This window comes from Panulirus ornatus, chromosome 57, assembly GCF_036320965.1.
Source record: "Panulirus ornatus isolate Po-2019 chromosome 57, ASM3632096v1, whole genome shotgun sequence".
Taxonomy (NCBI): domain Eukaryota; kingdom Metazoa; phylum Arthropoda; class Malacostraca; order Decapoda; family Palinuridae; genus Panulirus; species Panulirus ornatus.
The window spans coordinates 14,041,846-14,062,553 of record NC_092280.1 but is presented as its reverse complement, the minus strand read 5'-3'; the positions used below and the strand labels follow the sequence as shown (position 1 = coordinate 14,062,553).

Here is a 20,708-nt window from a genome sequence, read left to right as displayed (position 1 = left end):
ACACAAAAAAGGGAGACAAAACAGATGCAAGGAGAATAACATAATGTCCTCCAAACACTTCCATGGATATAATAAGAAAAAAACCATGGATTTGGAGGGAGTGGTGAGTGAGAAGGATAAGGATGAAGTGAATCTGCTGTTTACTGGATTTCAAAAAAGTGTATGGTAGCAAAGAAAATTGCCTGTGGCTAATAATAGGCAAGGTTGTGACTGTTCTGCAAAAAGAGAGTAAAGCTGATTGTAAAATCTTTTCTGCAAAATGAATTTAAAGGAAGTAAAGCAGACTGAAATAACACAAAGGCAGTGTCTAAATATTGGAAAAAGATGATCAATCTACCATATAGATGTAAATGAAGAAAAACCTAAAAGAATAGTGACACAAGGTATATTGTACAATTCTATTCTGACCGCCTATGTTAAGAGGATTAGTTATTCTCTTCCAGGTGAGGAGTAAAGTTGATTCAATAAGAAAAAGTGGTGTGCAAATCACATCTCTGCATTTTTGAGAGCATCCCTAAAAATGAACTTAAACAGACTTGGATTAGGCATGTGATAAATAGTTTGAAGGAAAAGACTTAGCACATTCTGACACTACAGTGTGTTGAGATAACATGGTGCTAAGAGTTCTTACAGTGAACATAATACTTGTGTCAGAGTAAAAGATGGTAGAAATGAGTGATGCAACATATATGAGGAAGTGTCTCAAAGAAGTGTAATGTTACCATGGCTATTTACTGATCTTATGAATGGGATAAATCTTTAGTTAATATTGAAGTGAACTGACTGCAGTTAAGCTGCTAAATCATGGTTGAACAGTATGGAAGCTACCACACTTGCTGTATAAAGATCATGCTGTTTTACTAAAAGAATCTTAGGAGAAGTTGGAAGAAATGGTATGTTGCAATTGTGATGTGTGTACAAGGTGCATCTTAAAATCAAAAAGGATGGTAAGATTTATGTACATAGGCATTTACCAATTAAGGAGGTATATTACTCATACTACCCGCCTGGGTATCAGGAGTGTTAGTGACAGTTATATAGAGCCAGCACACCAGCGAATATCAAGTTGCACTCCACTGACCTAGGTTGCTATCTTTTCTTTCTGCCTCACCCACATCTGGACTGCTGGTATTCTGTCCACAAGCATAAAATCTCTACTTGTCACACATAACTCTTGACAACACTTAATTCACACAACTTACTCTTCGTAAATCTAGATTTTCCTGCAGCGTGTGCTTGTGCTAGCCATGCCTTTTGGCAAAATGGTAGGAGCAACAGGTAGAAAGAGTAGTTAGGAACAATAGACAAGAGGTCAAAACATTAAGTATAAGAAGTAGGTAGGACCATTAGGTGGGAGCATTAGGTAGTATTTGGTTGGAGCACTAGATAGAAAAATTAGGTAGAAGTAGAGATGCTCTGTGGAAGGTATTAAGAATATATGGTGTGGGAGGCAAGTTGCTAGAAGCAGTGAGTAGCTTTTATCGAGGATGTAAGGCATGTGTACGTGTAGGAAGAGAGGAAAGTGATTGGTTCTCAGTGAATGTAGGTTTGTGGCAGGGGTGTGTGATGTCTCCATGCTTGTTTAATTTGTTTATGGATGGGGTTGTTAGGGAGGTGAATGCAAGAGTTTTGGAAAGAGGGGCAAGTATGAAGTCTGTTGGGGATGAGAGAGCTTGGGAAGTGAGTCAGTTGTTGTTCGCTGATGATACAGCGCTGGTGGCTGATTCATGTGAGAAACTGCAGAAGCTGGTGACTGAGTTTGGTAAAGTGTGTGAAAGAAGAAAGTTAAGAGTAAATGTGAATAAGATCCAGGTTATTATGTACAGTGGGGTTGAGGGTCAAGTCAATTGGGAGGTAAGTTTGAATGGAGAAAAACTGGAGGAAGTAAAGTGTTTTAGATATCTGGGAGTGGATCTGGCAGCGGATGGAACCATGGAAGCAGAAGTGGATCATAGGGTGGGGGAGGGGGCGAAAGTCCTGGGAGCCTTGAAGAATGTGTGGAAGTCGAGAACATTATCTCGGAAAGCAAAAATGGGTATGTTTGAAGGAATAGTGGTTCCAACAATGTTGTATGGTTGCGAGGCGTGGGCTATGGATAGAGTTGTGCGCAGGAGGATGGATGTGCTGGAAATGAGATGTTTGAGGACAATGTGTGGTGTGAGGTGGTTTGATCGAGTAAGTAACGTAAGGGTAAGAGAGACGTGTGGAAATAAAAAGAGCGTGGTTGAGAGAGCAGACGAGGGTGTTTTGAAATGGTTTGGTCACATGGAGAGAATGAGTGAGGAAAGATTGACCAAGAGGATATATGTGTCGGAGGTGGAGGGAACGAGGAGAAGTGGGAGACCAAATTGGAGGTGGAAAGATGGAGTGAAAAAGATTTTGTGTGACTGGGGCCTGAACATGCAGGAGGGTGAAAGGAGGGCAAGGAATAGAGTGAACTGGATCGATGTGGTATACCGGGGTTGATGTGCTGTCAGTGGATTGAATCAGGGCATGTGAAGTGTCTGGGATATACCATGGAAAGCTGTGTAGGTATGTATATTTGCGTGTGTGGACGTATGTATATACATGTGTATGGGGGTGGGTTGGGCCATTTCTTTCGTCAGTTTCCTTGCGCTACCTCACAAACGTGGAAGACAGTGACAAAAAAAAAAAAGAAAAAAAAAAAAAAAAAGTAGAACGAAGGAATAATTGGTAAGAGCCTATGAAAGCACTACACCAGAGATGCCCTCTACTAATGGCCTGTTAAGGGTGAGGCACCAAATGCTAAGAAGCGGAGACTTTTGCTACGGCCACCCCCTTGAGGGAGTTCCAGAATGGAATGGGCATCAAAGATACAGATAGATAGATATAAAGATTGATAAATAGATGAGCTTTTATTCTGTTACATCAATTTGAAAGGAAAACATTAGTTGTATATGAATTTAAGTACACATCGTAAAAAGAGTGAAATAGTGCAAATGACTGGGAGATGTATAAAAGAAAGAGGCAAGAGGTCAAGAGAAAGGTGCAAGAGGTGAAAAAGAGGGCAAATGAGAGTTGGGGTGAGAGAGTGTCATTAAAATTTTGGGAAAATAAAAAGATGGTTTGGAAGGACATAAATAAAATGCATAAGACAAGAAAGCAAATGGGAACATTGGTGAAGGGGGCAAATGGGGAGGGAATAACAAGTAGCAATGAAGTGAAAGGAAGATGGAATGAATATTATAAAGATTCGTTGAATGTGTTTGATGATAGAGTGGCAGACATAGGGCGTTTTGGTCAAGATGGCGTGTGAAGTGAAAGGGCCAGGGAAAATGATTTGATAAACAGAGAAGAGCTAGTGAAAACTTTGTGGAAGATGAAAGCCGGTAAGGCGGTGGGTTTGGATGGTATTAGTGTGGAATTTATTAAAAAAGGGAGTGACTGTGTTGTTGACTGGTTGGTGAGGATATTCAATGTATGTATGGTTCATGGTGGAGTGCCTGAGGACTGGCGAAATGAATGTATAGTGCCATTGTACAAAGGCAAAGGGGATAAAGGTAAGTGTTCAAATTACTGAGGTATGTTTGTTGAGTACTCCTGGGAAATTATATGGGAGGGTATTGATCAAGAGGGTCAAGGAATGTACAGAGCACCAGATTGGGGAGGAGCAGTGTGGTTTCAAAAGCGGTAGAGGATGTGTGGATCAGGCGTTTGCTTTGAAAAATATATGTGAGAAATACTTAGAAAAGCAGATGGATTTGTATGTAGCATTTATGGATTTGGAGAAGGAATATGATAGAGTTGTTAGAGATGTTCCATGGAAGGGATTAACAGCATAGGGTGTGGGAGGTAAGCTGCTAGAAGTGAAAATTTTTTATTTAGGATGTAAGGCATGTGTACGAGTAGGAAGAGAGGAAAGTGAGTGGTTCCCAGTGAATGTCAGTTTGTGGCAGGGGTGTGTGATGTCTCCATGGCTTTATGTTTATGGATGGGGTTATTAGGGAGATGAACGCAAGAGTTTTGGAGAGAGGGGCAAGTATGCAGTCTTTTGTGGATGAGATGCACCAAATGCGAGGTAGCGCAAGAAAACAGATGAAAGAATGGCCCAACCCACCCACATACACACATATATATATATATATACATAAACACGTATATATAAACGCCCACACACGCAAATATACATACCTATACATTTCAACGTATACATACATATACATATACAGACATATATACACATGTACACATTCATACATGCTACCTTTATCCATTCCTGCCACCACCCCACCACACACGAAATGACACCCCCTCCCCCCGTGTGCTTGTAAGGTAGTGCCAAGAAAAGACAACAAAGGTCACGTTCGTTCACACGCAATCTCTAGCTGTCATGTGTAATGTAGCGAAACCATAGTTCCCTTTCCACATCCAGGCCCCACAAAACTTTCCATGGTTTACCCCACATGCTTCACATGCCCTGGTTCAATCCACTGACAGCACATTGACCCCGGTATACCACATCGATCCAATTCTATTCCTTGCACGCCTTTCACCCTCCCGTATGTTCAAGCCCCGATCACTCAAAATCTTTTTCACTCCATCCTTCCTCCTCCAATTTGGTCTCCCACTTCTCCTAGTTCCCTCCACCTCTGACAGATATATCCTCTTTGTCAGTCTTTCCTCACTCACTCTCTCCATGTGACCAAACCATTTCAATACACCCTCTTCTGCTCTCTCAACTATAGTACAATGGCACTATACATTCATTTTGCCAGTCCTCAGGCACTTCACCATGAACCATACATACAGTGAATATCCTCACCAATCAGTCAACAACACACTCACCCCCTTTTTTAATAAATTCCACACTAATACCATCCAAACCCACTGCCTTACTGGCTTTCATCTTCCACAAAGTTTTCACTAGCTCTTCTCTGTTTATCAAACCATTCTCCCTGGCCCTCTCACTTCACACACCACCTCAACCAAAATGCCCTAGATCTGCCACTCTATCATCAAACACATTCAACAAACCTTCAAAATACTCATTCCATCTTCCTTTCACTTCACTACTACTTGTTATTACTTCCCCATTTGCCCCCTTCACCAATGTTCCCATTTGTTCTCTTGTCTTACACACTTTATTTACGTCCTTCCAAACCATCTTTTTATTTTCCCAAAATTTTGATGACACTCTCTCACCCTAACTCTCATTTGCCCTTTTTTTCACCTCTTGCACCTTTCTGTTGACCTCTTGCCTCTTTCTTTCCCACATCTCCCAGTCATTTGCACTATTTCACTCTTTTTACGATGTGTACTTAAATTCTTGTACAACTAATTTTTTCCAAGTTTCTTACCTCTAAATCTCAGGGCTTTCTCTTCCTCTCTCTTTGACAATGCAACATGAATAAAGGAGCTCCAAGGCTATAATCATATCTACAACTTTCCTCTATGAGTTCAGAGTTGGTCTACTAATATTACTACATAAAGTACTTTCTACTACAACAATAAAAGATGCCAACAGTGTTGCACATCTAAGAAGGATTCTTTAACTTACCTTTCCCAACAACCCCTCCCATCATCTGTTTGCTTGCTTCTACAGGTTGACCTTTGGATTCAGAATCAGAATTGGATTCTGAGTCTGTGTCAGGAGCATCCACAGCTTTTTCCACATAAGAGTTATCAGTGGTATACCCCGACTCATTGCCCTGAAATAAAGAGGGTTTCATATCATACTACCAAATCTATTTCATGAAAATATGCCAAACACACACACACATACACACACAAGTCCTTACTAAGGTGGAGCCATCCATGAATGTCAGAGAGGGGAAAGCTTGAAGGAAAGTGAAAAGGGATATAAAAAATCTGACCTTATGAGGTAAGAGTTAATTTGCCTTATTAGAGGTGTAGGGCACAATCATCAACTAGAGGGCTGTCACATGCAACGTGCCACAAGACTATCAAAGATTTTGACTGCAATGTAATATTTTAAACTCCAAGCTGATGTATTATTCCATATATCTTACCAAAAGAGGTCACTACCAACCTAACAACACAGATAGAAAAGACATCATGTATCAAAGATACTAATATATACCTTCAGGGAGGGTGTAACTGCATCATCAAGGCAGGAAATCAGATTAATACAATCACTGTAGTCAATTATACAATAAAAGAAACAATGGCACACAGTAGTGTTTACATTTTGAAGAAAAGATGGTCCTTTTTATCATTTATTCACGGGAATAATGCTGTCTTTCTGTAAATATTTATAACTAATGAAAAAAAAAAAAAAATAAATAAAAAATAAAAAAAAAAAAAAAAATAAATAAATATTTTTTTTTTCATACTATTCGCTATTTCCCGCGATAGCGAGGTAGCGTTAAGAACAGAGGACTGGGCCTTTGAGGGAATATCCTCACCTGGCCCTCTTCTCTGTTCCTTCTTTTGGAAAATTAAAAAAAGAAAAAAAAAAAAAAACGAGAGGGGAGGATTTCCAGCCCCCCGCTCCCTTCCCTTTTAGTCGCCTTCTACGACACGCAGGGAATACGTGGGAAGTATTCTTTCTCCCCTATATATATATATATATATATATATATATTTTTTTTTTTTTTTTTTATACTTTGTCGCTGTCTCCTGCGTTTGCGAGGTAGCGCAAGGAAACAGACGAAAGAAATGGCCCAAACCCCCCCCCAATCACATGTACATACACACGTCCACACACGCAAATATACATACCTACACAGCTTTCCATGGTTTACCCCAGACGCTTCACATGCCTTGATTCAATCCACTGACAGCACGTCAACCCCTGTATACCACATCGCTCCAATTCACTCTATTCCTTGCCCTCCTTTCACCCTCCTGCATGTTCAGGCCCCAATCACACAAAATCTTTTTCACTCCATCTTTCCACCTCCAATTTGGTCTCCCTCTTCTCCTCGTTCCCTCCACCTCCGACAAATATATCCTCTTGGTCAATCTTTCCTCACTCATTCTCTCCATGTGCCCAAACCATTTCAAAACACCCTCTTCTGCTCTCTCAACCACGCTCTTTTTATTTCCACACATCTCTCTTACCCTTACGTTACTTACTCGATCAAACCACCTCACACCACACATTGTCCTCAAACATCTCATTTCCAGCACATCCATCCTCCTGCGCACAACTCTATCCATAGCCCACGCCTCGCAACCATACAACATTGTTGGAACCACTATTCCTTCAAACATACCCATTTTTGTTTTCCGAGATAATGTTCTCGACTTCCACACATTTTTCAAGGCTCCCAAAATTTTCGCCCCCTCCCCCACCCTATGATCCACTTCCGCTTCCATGGTTCCATCCGCTGACAGATCCACTCCCAGATATCTAAAACACTTCACTTCCTCCAGTTTTTCTCCATTCAAACTCACCTCCCAATTGACTTGACCCTCAACCCTACTGTACCTAATAACCTTGCTCTTATTCACATTTACTCTTAACTTTCTTCTTCCACACACTTTACCAAACTCAGTCACCAGCTTCTGCAGTTTCTCACATGAATCAGCCACCAGCGCTGTATCATCAGCGAACAACAACTGACTCACTTCCCAAGCTCTCTCATCCCCAACAGACTTCATACTTGCCCCTCTTTCCAGGACCCTTGCATTTACCTCCCTAACAACCCCATCCATAAACAAATTAAACAACCATGGAGACATCACACACCCCTGCCGCAAACCTACATTCACTGAGAACCAATCACTTTCCTCTCTTCCTACACGTACACATGCCTTACATCCTCGATAAAAACTTTTCACTGCTTCTAACAACTTGCCTCCCACACCATATATTCTTAATACCTTCCACAGAGCATCTCTATCAACTCTATCATATGCCTTCTCCAGATCCATAAATGCTACATACAAATCCATTTGCTTTTCTAAGTATTTCTCACATACATTCTTCAAAGCAAACACCTGATCCACACATCCTCTACCACTTCTGAAACCGCACTGCTCTTCCCCAATCTGATGCTCTGTACATGCCTTCACCCTCTCAATCAATACCCTCCCATATAATTTACCAGGAATACTCAACAAACTTATACCTCTGTAATTTGAGCACTCACTCTTATCCCCTTTCCCTTTGTACAATGGCACTATGCACGCATTCCGCCAATCCTCAGGCACCTCACCATGAGTCATACATACATTAAATAACCTTACCAACCAGTCAACAATACAGTCACCCCCTTTTTGAATAAATTCCACTGCAATACCATTTTTTTTATTATACTTTGTCGCTGTCTCCCGCGTTTGCGAGGTAGCGCAAGGAAACAGACGAAAGAAATGGCCCAACCCCCCCATACACATGCATATACATACGTCCACACACGCAAATATACATACCTACACAGCTTTCCATGGTTTACCCCAGACGCTTGACATGCCTTGATTCAATCCACTGACAGCACGTCAACCCCGGTATACCACATCGCTCCAATTCACTCTATTCCTTGCCCTATCACCCTCCTGCATGTTCAGGCCCCGATCACACAAAATCTATTTCACTCCATCTTTCCACCTCCAATTTGGTCTCCCTCTTCTCCTCGTTCCCTCCACCTCCGACATATATATCCTCTTGGTCAATCTTTCCTCACTCATTCTCTCCATGTGCCCAAACCACTTCAAAACACCCTCGTCTGCTCTCTCAACCACGCTCTTTTTATTTCCACACATCTCTCTTAACCTTACATTACTCACTTGATCAAACCACCTCACACCACATATTGTCCTCAAACATCTCATTTCCAGCACATCCATCCTCCTGCGCACAACTCTATCCATAGCCCACGCCTCGCAACCAAACAACATTGTTGGAACCACCATTCCTTCAAACATACCCATTTTTGCTTTCCGAGATAATGTTCTCGACTTCCACACATTCTTCAAGGCCCCCAGAATTTTCGCCCCCTCCCCCACCCTATGATCCACTTCCGCTTCCATGGTTCCATCCGCTGCCAGATCCACTCCCATATATCTAAAACACTTCACTTCCTCCAGTTTTTCTCCATTCAAACTCACCTCCCAATTGACTTGACCCTCAACCCTACTGTACCTAATAACCTTGCTCTTATTCACATTTACTCTTAACTTTCTTCTTCCACATATATATATATATATATATATATATATATATATATATATATATATATATATATATATGCTCTGTACATGCCTTCACCCTCTCAATCAATACCCTCCCATATAATTTACCAGGAATACTCAACAAACTTATACCTCTGTAATTTGAGCACTCACTCTTATCCCCTTTGCCTTTGTACAATAGCACTATGCACGCATTCCGCCAATCCTCAGGCACCTCACAATGAGTCATACATACATTAAATAACCTTACCAACCAGTCAATAATACAGTCACCCCCTTTTTTAATAAATTCCACTGCAATACCATCCAAACCTGCTGCCTTGCCGGCTTTCATCTTCCGCAAAGCTTTCACTACCTCTTCTCTGTTTACCAAATCATTTTCCCTAACACTCTCACTTTGCACACCATCTCGACCAAAACACCCTATATCTGCCACTCTATCATCAAACACATTCAACAAACCTTCAAAATACTCACTTCATCTCCTTCTCACATCACCACTACTTATCACCTCCCCTTCACTGAAGCTCCCATTTGCTCCCTTGTCTTACGCACTTTATTTACCTCCTTCCAGAACATCTTTTTATTCTCCCTAAAATTTAATGATACTCTCTCACCCCAACTCTCATTTGCCCTCTTTTTCACCTCTTGCACCTTTCTCTTGACCTCCTGTCTCTTTCTTTTATACATCTCCCACTCAATTGCATTTTTTCCCTGCAAAAATCGTCCAAATGCCTCTCTCTTCTCCTTCACTATTAATCTTACTTCTTCATCCCACCACTCACTACCCTTTCTAATCAACCCACCTACCACTCTTCTCATGCCACAAGCATCTTTTGCGCAATCCATCACTGATTCCCTAAATACATCCCATTCCTCCCCCACTCCCCTTACTTCCATTGTTCTCACCTTTTTCCATTCTGTACTCAGTCTCTCCTGGTACTTCCTCACAAAAGTCTCCTTCCCAAGCTCACTTACTCTCACCACCCTCTTCACCCCAACATTCACTCTTCTTTTCTGAAAACCCATACAAATCTTCACCTTAGGCTCCACAAGATAATGATCAGACATCCCTCCAGTTGCACCTCTCAGCACATTAACATCCAAAAGTCTCTCTTTCACACGCCTGTCAATTAACACGTAATCCAATAACGCTCTCTGGCCATCTCTCCTACTTACCTATGTATATCTCGCTTTTTAAACCAGGTATTCCCAATCACCAGTCCTTTTTCAGCACATAAATCTACAAGCTCTTCACCATTTCCATTTACAACACTGAACACCCCATGTATACCAATTATTCCCTCCATTGCCACATTACTCACCTTTGCATTCAAATCACCCATCACTATTACCCGGTCTCGTGCATCAAAACCACTAACACACTCATTCAGCTGCTCCCAAAACACTTGCCTCTCATGATCTTTCTTCTCATACCCAGGTGCATATGCACCAATAATCACCCATCTCTCTCCATCAACTTTCAGTTTTACCCATATTAATCGAGAATTTACTTTCTTATCAGATTGGGGAAGAGCAGTGTGGTTTCAGAAGTGGTAGAGGATGTGTGGATCAGGTGTTTGCTTTGAAGAATGTATGAGAGAAATACTTAGAAAAGCAAATGGATTTGTATGTAGCATTCATGGATCTGGAGAAGGCATATGAGGGAGTTGATAGAGATGCTCTGTGGAAGGTATTAAGAATATATGGTGTGGGAGGCAAGTTGTTAGAAGCAGTGAAAAGTTTTTATCGAGGATGTAAGGCATGTGTACGTGCAGGAAGAGAGGAAAGTGATTGGTTCTCAGTGAATGTAGGTTTGCGGCAGGGGTGTGTGATGTCTCCATGGTTGTTTAATTTGTTTATGGATGGGGTTGTTAGGGAGGTGAATGCAAGAGTTTTGGAAAGAGGGGCAAGTATGAAGTCTGTTGGGGATGAGAGAGCTTGGGAAATTAGTCAGTTGTTGTTCGCTGATGATACAGCGCTGGTGGCTGATTCATGTGAGAAACTGCAGAAGCTGGTGACTGAGTTTGGTAAAGTGTGTGAAAGAAGAAAGTTAAGAGTAAATGTGAATAAGAGCAAGGTAATTAGGTACAGTAGCGTTGAGGGTCAAGTCAATTGGGAGGTAAGTTTGAATGGAGAAAAACTGGAGGAAGTGGAGTGTTTTAGATATCTGGGAGTGGATCTGGCAGCAGATGGAACCATGGAAGCGGAAGTGGATCATAGGGTGGGGGAGGGGGCGAAAATTCTGGGAGCCTTGAAGAATGTGTGGAAGTCGAGAACATTATCTCGGAAAGCAAAAATGGGTATGTTTGAAGGAATAGTGGTTCCAACAATGTTGTATGGTTGCGAGGCGTGGGCTATGGATAGAGTTGTGCACAGGAGGATGGATGTGCTGGAAATGAGATGTTTGAGGACAATGTGTGGTGTGAGGTGGTTTGATCGAGTAAGTAACGTAAGGGTAAGAGAGATGTGTGGAAATAAAAAGAGCATGGTTGAGAGAGCAGAAGAGGGTGTTTTGAAATGGTTCGGGCACATGGAGAGAATGAGTGAGGAAAGATTGACCAAGAGGATATATGTGTCGGAGGTGGAGGGAACGAGGAGAAGTGGGAGACCAAATTGGAGGTGGAAAGATGGAGTGAAAAAGATTTTGTGTGATCGGGGCCTGAACATGCAGGAGGGTGAAAGGAGGGCAAGGAATAAGAGTGAATTGGAGCGATGTGGTATACCGGGGTTGACGTGCTGTCAGTGGATTGAATCAAGGCATGTGAAGCGTCTGGGGTAAACCATGGAAAGCTGTGTAGGTATGTATATTTGCGTGTGTGAACGTATGTATATACATGTGTATGGGGGTGGGTTGGGCCATTTCCTTCGTCTGTTTCCTTGCGCTACCTCGCAAACGCGGGAGACAGCGACAAAGCAAAAAAAAAATATATATATATCCCTGGGGATAGGGGAGAAAGAATACTTCCCACGTATTCCCTGCGTGTCGTAGAAGGCGACTAAAAGGGGAGGGAGCGGGGGGCTGGAAATCCTCCCCTCATTATTTTTTTAATAATTTTTCCAAAAGAAGGAACAGAGAAGGGGGCCAGGTGAGGATATTCCCTCAAAGGCCCAGTTCTCTGTTCTTAACGCTACCTCGCTAACGCGGGAAATGGCGAATAGTTTGAAAGAAAGAAAGAAAGAAATATATATATATATATATATATATATATATATATATATATATATATATATATATATATATATATATATATATATATTTATTATTAAACAACCATGGAGACATCACACACCCCTGCCGCAAACCTACATTCACTGAGAACCAATCACTTTCCTCTCTTCCTACACGTACACATGCCTTACATCCTAGATAAAAACTTTTCACTGCTTCTAACAACTTTCCTCCCACACCATATATTCTTAATACCTTCCACAGAGCATCTCTATCAACTCTATCATATGCCTTTTCCAGATCCATAAATGCTACATACAAATCCATTTGCTTTTCTAAGTATTTCTCACATACATTCTTCAAAGCAAACACCTGATCCACACATCCTCTACCACTTCTGAAACCACACTGCTCTTCCCCAGTCTGATGCTCTGTACATGCCTTCACCCTCTCAATCAATACCCTCCCATATAATTTACCAGGAATACTCAACAAACTTATACCTCTGTAATTTGAGCACTCACTCTTATCCCCTTTGCCTTTGTACAATGGCACTATGCACGCATTCCACCAATCCTCAGGCACCTCACCATGAGTCATACATACATTAAATAACCTTACCAACCAGTCAACAATACAGTCACCCCCTTTTTTAATAAATTCCACTGCAATACCATCCAAACCTGCTGCCTTGCCGGCTTTCATCTTCCGCAAAGCTTTCACTACCTCTTCTCTGTTTACCAAATCATTTTCCCTAACCCTCTCACTTTGCACACCACCTCGACCAAAACACCCTATATCTGCCACTCTATCATCAAACACATTCAGCAAACCTTCAAAATACTCACTCCATCTCCTTCTCACATCACCACTACTTGTTATCACCTCCCCATTTGCGCCCTTCACTGAAGTTCCCATTTGCTCCCTTGTCTTACGCACTTTATTTACCTCCTTCCAGAACATCTTTTTATTCTCCCTAAAATTTAATGATACTCTCTCACCCCAACTCTCATTTGCCCTTTTTTTCACCTCTTGCACCTTTCTCTTGACCTCCTGTCTCTTTCTTTTATACATCTCCCACTCAATTGCATTTTTTCCCTGCAAAAATCGTCCAAATGCCTCTCTCTTCTCTTTCACTAATACTCTTACTTCTTCATCCCACCACTCACTACCCTTTCTAATCAACCCACCTCCCACTCTTCTCATGCCACAAGCATCTTTTGCGCAATCCATCACTGATTCCCTAAATACATCCCATTCCTCCCCCACTCCCCTTGCTTCCATTGTTCTCACCTTTTTCCATTCTGTACTCAGTCTCTCCTGGTACTTCCTCACACAGGTCTCCTTCTCAAGCTCACTTACTCTCACCACCCTCTTCACCCCAACATTCACTCTTCTTTTCTGAAAACCCATACAAATCTTCACCTTAGCCTCCACAAGATAATGATCAGACATCCCTCCAGTATGTATGGGGGGGGTTGGGCCATTTCTTTCGTCTGTTTCCTTGCACTACCTCGCAAACGCGGGAGACAGCGACAAAGTATAAAAAAAAAAAAAAAAATATTTATTATACTTTGTCGCTGTCTCCCACGTTTGCGAGGTAGCGCAAGGAAACAGACGAAAGAAATGGCCCAACCCACCCCCATACACATGTATATACATACGTCCACACACGCAAATATACATACCTACACAGCTTTCCATGGTTTACCCCAGACGCTTCACATGCCTTGATTCAATCCACTGACAGCACATCAACCCCGGTATACCACATCGCTCCAATTCACTCTATTCCTTGCCCTCCTTTCACCCTCCTGCATGTTCAGGCCCCGATCACACAAAATCTTTTTCACTCCATCTTTCCACCTCCAATTTGGTCTCCCTCTTCTCCTCGTTCCCTCCACCTCCGACACATATATCCTCTTGGTCAATCTTTCCTCACTCATTCTCTCCATGTGCCCAAACCACTTCAAAACACCCTCTTCTGCTCTCTCAACCATGCTCTTTCTATTTCCACACATCTCTCTTACCCTTACGTTACTCACTCGATCAAACCACCTCACACCACACATTGTCCTCAAACATCTCATTTCCAGCACATCCATCCTCCTGCGCACAACTCTATCCATAGCCCACGCCTCGCAACCATACAACATTGTTGGAACCACTATTCCTTCAAACATACCCATTTTTGCTTTCCGAGATAATGTTCTCGACTTCCACACATTCTTCAAGGCTCCCAGAATTTTCGCCCCCTCCCCCACCCTATAATCCACTTCCGCTTCCATGGTTCCATCTGCTGCCAGATCCACTCCCAGATATCTAAAACACTTCACTTCCTCCAGTTTTTCTCCATTCAAACTCACCTCCCAATTGACTTGACCCTCAACCCTACTGTACCTAATAACCTCGCTCTTATTCACATTTACTCTTAACTTTCTTCTTTCACACACTTTACCAAACTCAGTCACCAGCTTCTGCAGTTTCTCACATGAATCAGCCACCAGCGCTGTATCATCAGCGAACAACAACTGACTCACTTCCCAAGCTCTCTCATCCCCAACAGACTTCATACTTGCCCCTCTTTCCAAAACTCTTGCATTTACCTCCCTAACAACCCCATCCGTAAACAAATTAAACAACCATGGAGACATCACACACCCCTGCCGCAAACCTACATTCAGTGAGAACCAATCACTTTCCTCTCTTCCTACCCGTACACATGCCTTACATCCTCGATAAAAACTTTTCACTGCTTCTAACAACTTTCCTCCCACACCATATATTCTTAATACCTTCCACAGAGCATCTCTATCAACTCTATCATATGCCTTCTCCAGATCCATAAATGCTACATACAAATCCATTTGCTTTTCTAAGTATTTCTCACATACATTCTTCAAAGCAAACACCTGATCCACACATCCTCTACCACTTCTGAAACCACACTGCTCTTCCCCAATCTGATGCTCTGTACATGCCTTCACCCTCTCAATCAATACCCTCCCATATAATTTACCAGGAATACTCAACAAACTTATACCTCTGTAATTTGAGCACTCACTCTTATCCCCTTTGCCTTTGTACAATGGCACTATGCATGCATTCCGCCAATCCTCAGGCGCCTCACCATGAGTCATACATACATTAAATAACCTTACCAACCAGTCAACAATACAGTCACCCCCTTTTTTAATATATTCCACTGCAATACCATCCAAACCTGCTGCCTTGCCATCTTTCATCTTCCGCAAAGCTTTCACTACCTCTTCTCTGTTTACCAAATCATTTTCCCTAACCCTCTCACTTTGCACACCACCTCGACCAAAACACCCTATATCTGCCACTCTATCATCAAACACATTCAACAAACCTTCAAAATACTCACTCCATCTCCTTCTCACATCACCACTACTTGTTATCACCTCCCCATTTGCGCCCTTCACTGAAGTTCCCATTTGCTCCCTTGTCTTACGCACTTTATTTACCTCCTTCCAGAACATCTTTTTATTCTCCCTAAAATTTAATGATACTCTCTCACCCCAACTCTCATTTGCCCTTTTTTTCACCTCTTGCACCTTTCTCTTGACCTCCTGTCTCTTTCTTTTATACATCTCCCACTCACTTGCATTTTTTCCCTGCAAAAACCGTCCAAATGCCTCTCTCTTCTCTTTCACTAATACTCTTACTTCTTCATCCCACCACTCACTACCCTTTCTAATCAACCCACCTCCCACTCTTCTCATGCCACAAACATCTTTTGCGCAATCCATCACTGATTCCCTAAATACATCCCATTCCTCCCCCACTCCCCTTACTTCTATTGTTCTCACCTTTTTCCATTCTGTACTCAGTCTCTCCTGGTACTTCCTCACACAGGTCTCCTTCCCAAGCTCACTTACTCTCACCACCCTCTTCACCCCAACATTCACTCTTCTTTTCTGAAAACCCATACAAATCTTCACCTTAGCCTCCACAAGATAATGATCAGACATCCCTCCAGTTGCACCTCTCAGCACATTAACATCCAAAAGTCTCTCTTTCGCACGCCTGTCAATTAACACGTAATCCAATAACACTCTCTGGCCATCTCTCCTACTTACATAAGTATACTTATGTATATCTCACTTTTTAAACCAGGTATTCCCAATCATCAGTCCTTTTTCAGCACATAAATCTACAAGCTCTTCACCATTTCCATTTACAATACTGAACACCCCATGTATACCAATTATTCCCTCAACTGCCACATTACTCACCTTTGCATTCAAATCACCCATCACTATAACCCGGTCTCGTGCATGAAAACCACTAACACACTCATTCAGCTGCTCCCAAAACACTTGCCTCTCATGATCTTTCTTCTCATATATATATATATATATATATATATATATATATATATATATATATATATATATATATATATATATATATATATATATATATATTTTCATATTTATTTTGCTTTGTCGCTGTCTCCCGCGTTTGCAAGGTAGCGCAAGGAAACAGACGAAAGAAATGGCCCAACCCACCCCCCACACACATGCGCACACACACACACACGTCCACACACGCAAACATGCACACCCATACATCCCAATGTACACACATATATACACACACAGACAAACACATATACACACATGCACACAATTCACACGGTCTGCCCCTACTCACCCCCATCGCCACACAGCCACACACGGAATAACATCCCCCTCCCCCCTCATGTGCATGAGGCAGCACCAGGAAAAGACAACAAAGGCCCAACTCGCTCACACTCAGTCTCTAGCTGTTATGCAATAATGCCCGAAACCACAGCTCCCTTTCCACATCCAGGCCCCACACAACTTTCCATGGTTTACCCAAGATGCTTCACATGCCCTGATTCAATAACCTGACAGCACGTCGACCCCGGTATACCACATCGTTCCAATTCACTCTATTCCTTGCCTGCCTTTCACCCTCCTCCATGATCAGGCCCCGATCACTCAAAATCTTTTTCACTCCATCTTTTCACCTCCAATTTGGTCTCCCACTTCTCCTCGTTCCCTCCACCTCCGACACATATATCCTCTTGGTCAATCTTTCCTCACTCATTCTCTCCATGTGCCCAAACCATTTCAGAACACCCTCTTCTGCTCTCTCAACCACACTCCTTTTATTACCACACATCTCTCTCTTACCCTATTATTACTGCTAAGCTAAGCCTGGAAGTGTGGACAGCACCCATCATATGTAATCTGAGTTCTGACAATAGTGATACTCCAGCCTCCAGTCTAGCATCTACAGCTGTGGAATGATCCATCCCTGGGTGTGAGCTAGCTAGAGGGCCCCCCACAAAGTCACCAACACGTGAATCTTTGTTAGCACGGGAAGATGACTGATTCAGGAGAGAAGTTGGTTGGTATAGAGGAGGAAGGTTGGACATAGCCAGTTCAATAGATGAGAGAGCATTTTTTGCATCGATGTGCTGTCAATGGACTGAACCAGGGAATGTGAAGCGTCTGGGGTAAACCATGGAAAGGACTGTGTGGTTTGGATGTGGAAAGGGAGTTGTGGTTTCCATGAATTACACATGACAGCAAGAGACTGAATGACAATGAATGTGGCCTTTTTTGTCTGTTTTCCTGGCCCTACCTCACTGAGGCAAGGGGTAGTAAAGGGAAACAGAAGGAGTCAAGCGGGGAGTGCACATCCTCTTCAAAGGCTCAGATTGGGGTGTCTGAACGTGTAAGGATGTAACTAAGACGAGAAGAAAGGAGAGACAGGTAGTATGTTTGAGGAAAGAAGCTTAGATGTTCTGGCTCTGAGTGAAATGAAGCTCAAGGGGAAAGGGGAAGAGTGGTTTGGGAAAGTCTTGGGACTAAAGACAGGGTTGGTGAGAGGACAAGACCTAAGGAAGGAGAAGCAATACTCCTGAAGCAAGAGTTGTAGGAGTATGTGATTGAGTGTAAGAGGGTAAATTCTAGATTGTTGTGGGTAAAGTTGAAAGTCGATGGAGATAGAGATGGGTGATTATTGGTGCCTGTACACTTGGTCATGAAAAGAAAGATGACAGGCAAGTGTTTTGGGAGCAGGTGAGTGAGTGAATTAGCAGCTTTGATGCATGAGACCGGGTTACAGTGATGGGTGATTTAAATACGAAGGTGAGTAACATGGCAGTCTACAGTATAATTGGTGTACATGAGGTGTTCAGTGTTGTGAATGGAATTGAAGAGCTTGTGGATTTGTGTGCTGAAAAAAGACTGGTGATTGGGAATACCTGGTTTACAAAGAAATATATACATAAGTATACGTATGTAAGAAGGAGAGATGATCAAAGGGCATTATTGGACTATGCGTTAATTGATAGGCATGTAAAAGAGAGACTTTGGATGTGAACATCCTGAGAGGGGCAGCTGGAGGGATGTCTGACCACTATCTTGTGGAGGTGAAGGTGAAGATTTGTAGATGCTTTCAGAAAAGAAGAAAGAATGTTGGGGATAAGAGGGTGGTGAGTCAGTGAACTTGAAAAGTAGACTTGTGTGAGGAAGTTTCAGGAGAGACTAAGTGTAGAGTGGCAAAAGGTGACAGCAAATGAAGTGAGGTGATTGGGTTAGGAATGGGATGTATATTGGGAAGCAGTAATGGCTTGTGCAAAAGATGCATATGATATGAGAAAGGTAGGAAGTGGGCAGATTAGAAAGAGCAGTGAGTGATGGGATGAAGAAGAAAGACTGTTAGTGAAACAGAAGAGAGGCATTTGGACGATACTTCCTGAGAAGTAGTGCAAATGACTGGTAGATGTATAAAAGAGTTGGGGTAGTGGGGAAGTGATAACAGGTAGTGATGTAGTGAGGAGATGGAGTGAGTATTTTGAAGGTTTATTAAATGTGTTTGATGATAAGAGTGGCAGATATAGGGTGTTTTGTTCAGGGTGGTGTACGAAGTGAGGGGGTCAGGGAGAAAGATTTGGTGAAGAGAGAGGAAGTGAAAGCTTTGTGAAAGGTGAAATATGGCAAGGCAGCAGGTTTGCAGGGTATTGCAGTGGAATCTATTAAAAAGGGGTGATTGTGTTGTTGATTGGTTGGTATGGATATTCAATGCATGTATGGACCATGGTAAGGTGCCTGAGGATTGGCAGAATGCATGTATAGTGCCATTATACAAAGGCAAAGGGGATAAAGGTGAGTGTTCAAACAAAAGAGGTATAAGTTTGTTGAGTATTCCTGGGAAACTGTATGGGAGGGTACTGATTGAGAGGGCGAAGGCACGTACAGAGCATCAGATTAGGTGAAAGAAGTGTGGTTTCTGAAGTGGTAGAGGATGTGTGAATCAGGTGTTTGCTTTGAAGAATGTACATTCATGTGAGAAATATGTAGAAAAACAACTGGATTTGTATGTAGCATTTATGGATCTGGAGAAGGCATATGATAGGGTTGATAGAAATGCTTTGTGGAAGGTTTTAAGAAAATATGGTGTGGGAGGTAAGTTGCTAGAAGCAAAGAAAAGCTTTTACCAAGGTTTAAGGTATATGTACATGTACGAAGAGAGGAGAAAGATTGGTAGAGAGTGAATGTCAGTTAGTGGTAGGGGTGTGCAATGTCCCAATGGTTGTTCAGTTTGTGGCAGGGGTGTGCAATGTCCCAATGGTTGTTTAATTTGTTTACAGATGAAGTGGTTAGGAAGGTAAATGCAAGTGTTTTCGAGAGAGGGGCGAGTATGCAGTCTGCAGTGGATGAGAGAACCTGGGAAATGAGACAGTTGTAGTTCACTGATGATACAGCTTTGGTGGTTGATTTATGCGAGAAACTGCAAAGATTGGTGACAGAGTTTGGGAAAGTGTGTGAAAAGAGAAAGTTGAGAGTAAATGTGAATAAGAGCAAAGTTATCAGGTTCAGTAGGGTTGAGGGATAAGTTAACTGGGAAGTATGTTTGAATGGAAAAACTGGAGGAAATGAAATGTTTTGGATATCTGGGAGTGGACTTAGCAGCGGATGGAAACATGGAAGCAGAAATGAGCCACAGGGTGGGGGAAGGAGTGAAGGTTCTATGAGCAATGAAAAATATCTGGAAGGAGAGAATATTAACTAAGAAATCAAAAATCGGTATGTTTGAAGGAATAGTAGTTCCAAAAATATCATATGGTTGTGAGGCATGGGCTGTAGATAGGGTTGTACGGAGGAGGGTAAATGTGCTGGAAATGAAATGTTTGAGAACAACATGGGGTGTGAGATGGTTTGATTGAGCTAGTCATGTAAGGTTAAGAGAGATGTGTAGAAATTTAAAGAGTATGGTTGAGTGAGCAGAAGAGGGTGTGTTGAAATGGTTTGTACAGATGGAGAGAATGAGTGAGAAAAGACTGACAAATAAGATATATGTGTCAGAGGAGGAGAGAAGGAGATGCGGGAGACCAAAAAGGAGATGAAAGGATAAA

The 20,708-nt window shown here is 42.2% G+C and overlaps 1 protein-coding gene across 1 annotated transcript in view; it reads right to left on the bottom strand.

The window, feature by feature from the left end:
• The window catches only part of LOC139766191 (pre-rRNA 2'-O-ribose RNA methyltransferase FTSJ3-like), a 295,857-nt gene that overhangs the window by 14,561 nt on the left and 260,588 nt on the right, over positions 1-20,708 (bottom strand). The window contains exon 8 of the mRNA XM_071694463.1: positions 5,519-5,669. Coding sequence (XP_071550564.1) covers positions 5,519-5,669 — 151 coding nt within the window. The remainder of the gene's footprint in view (positions 1-5,518; positions 5,670-20,708) is intronic.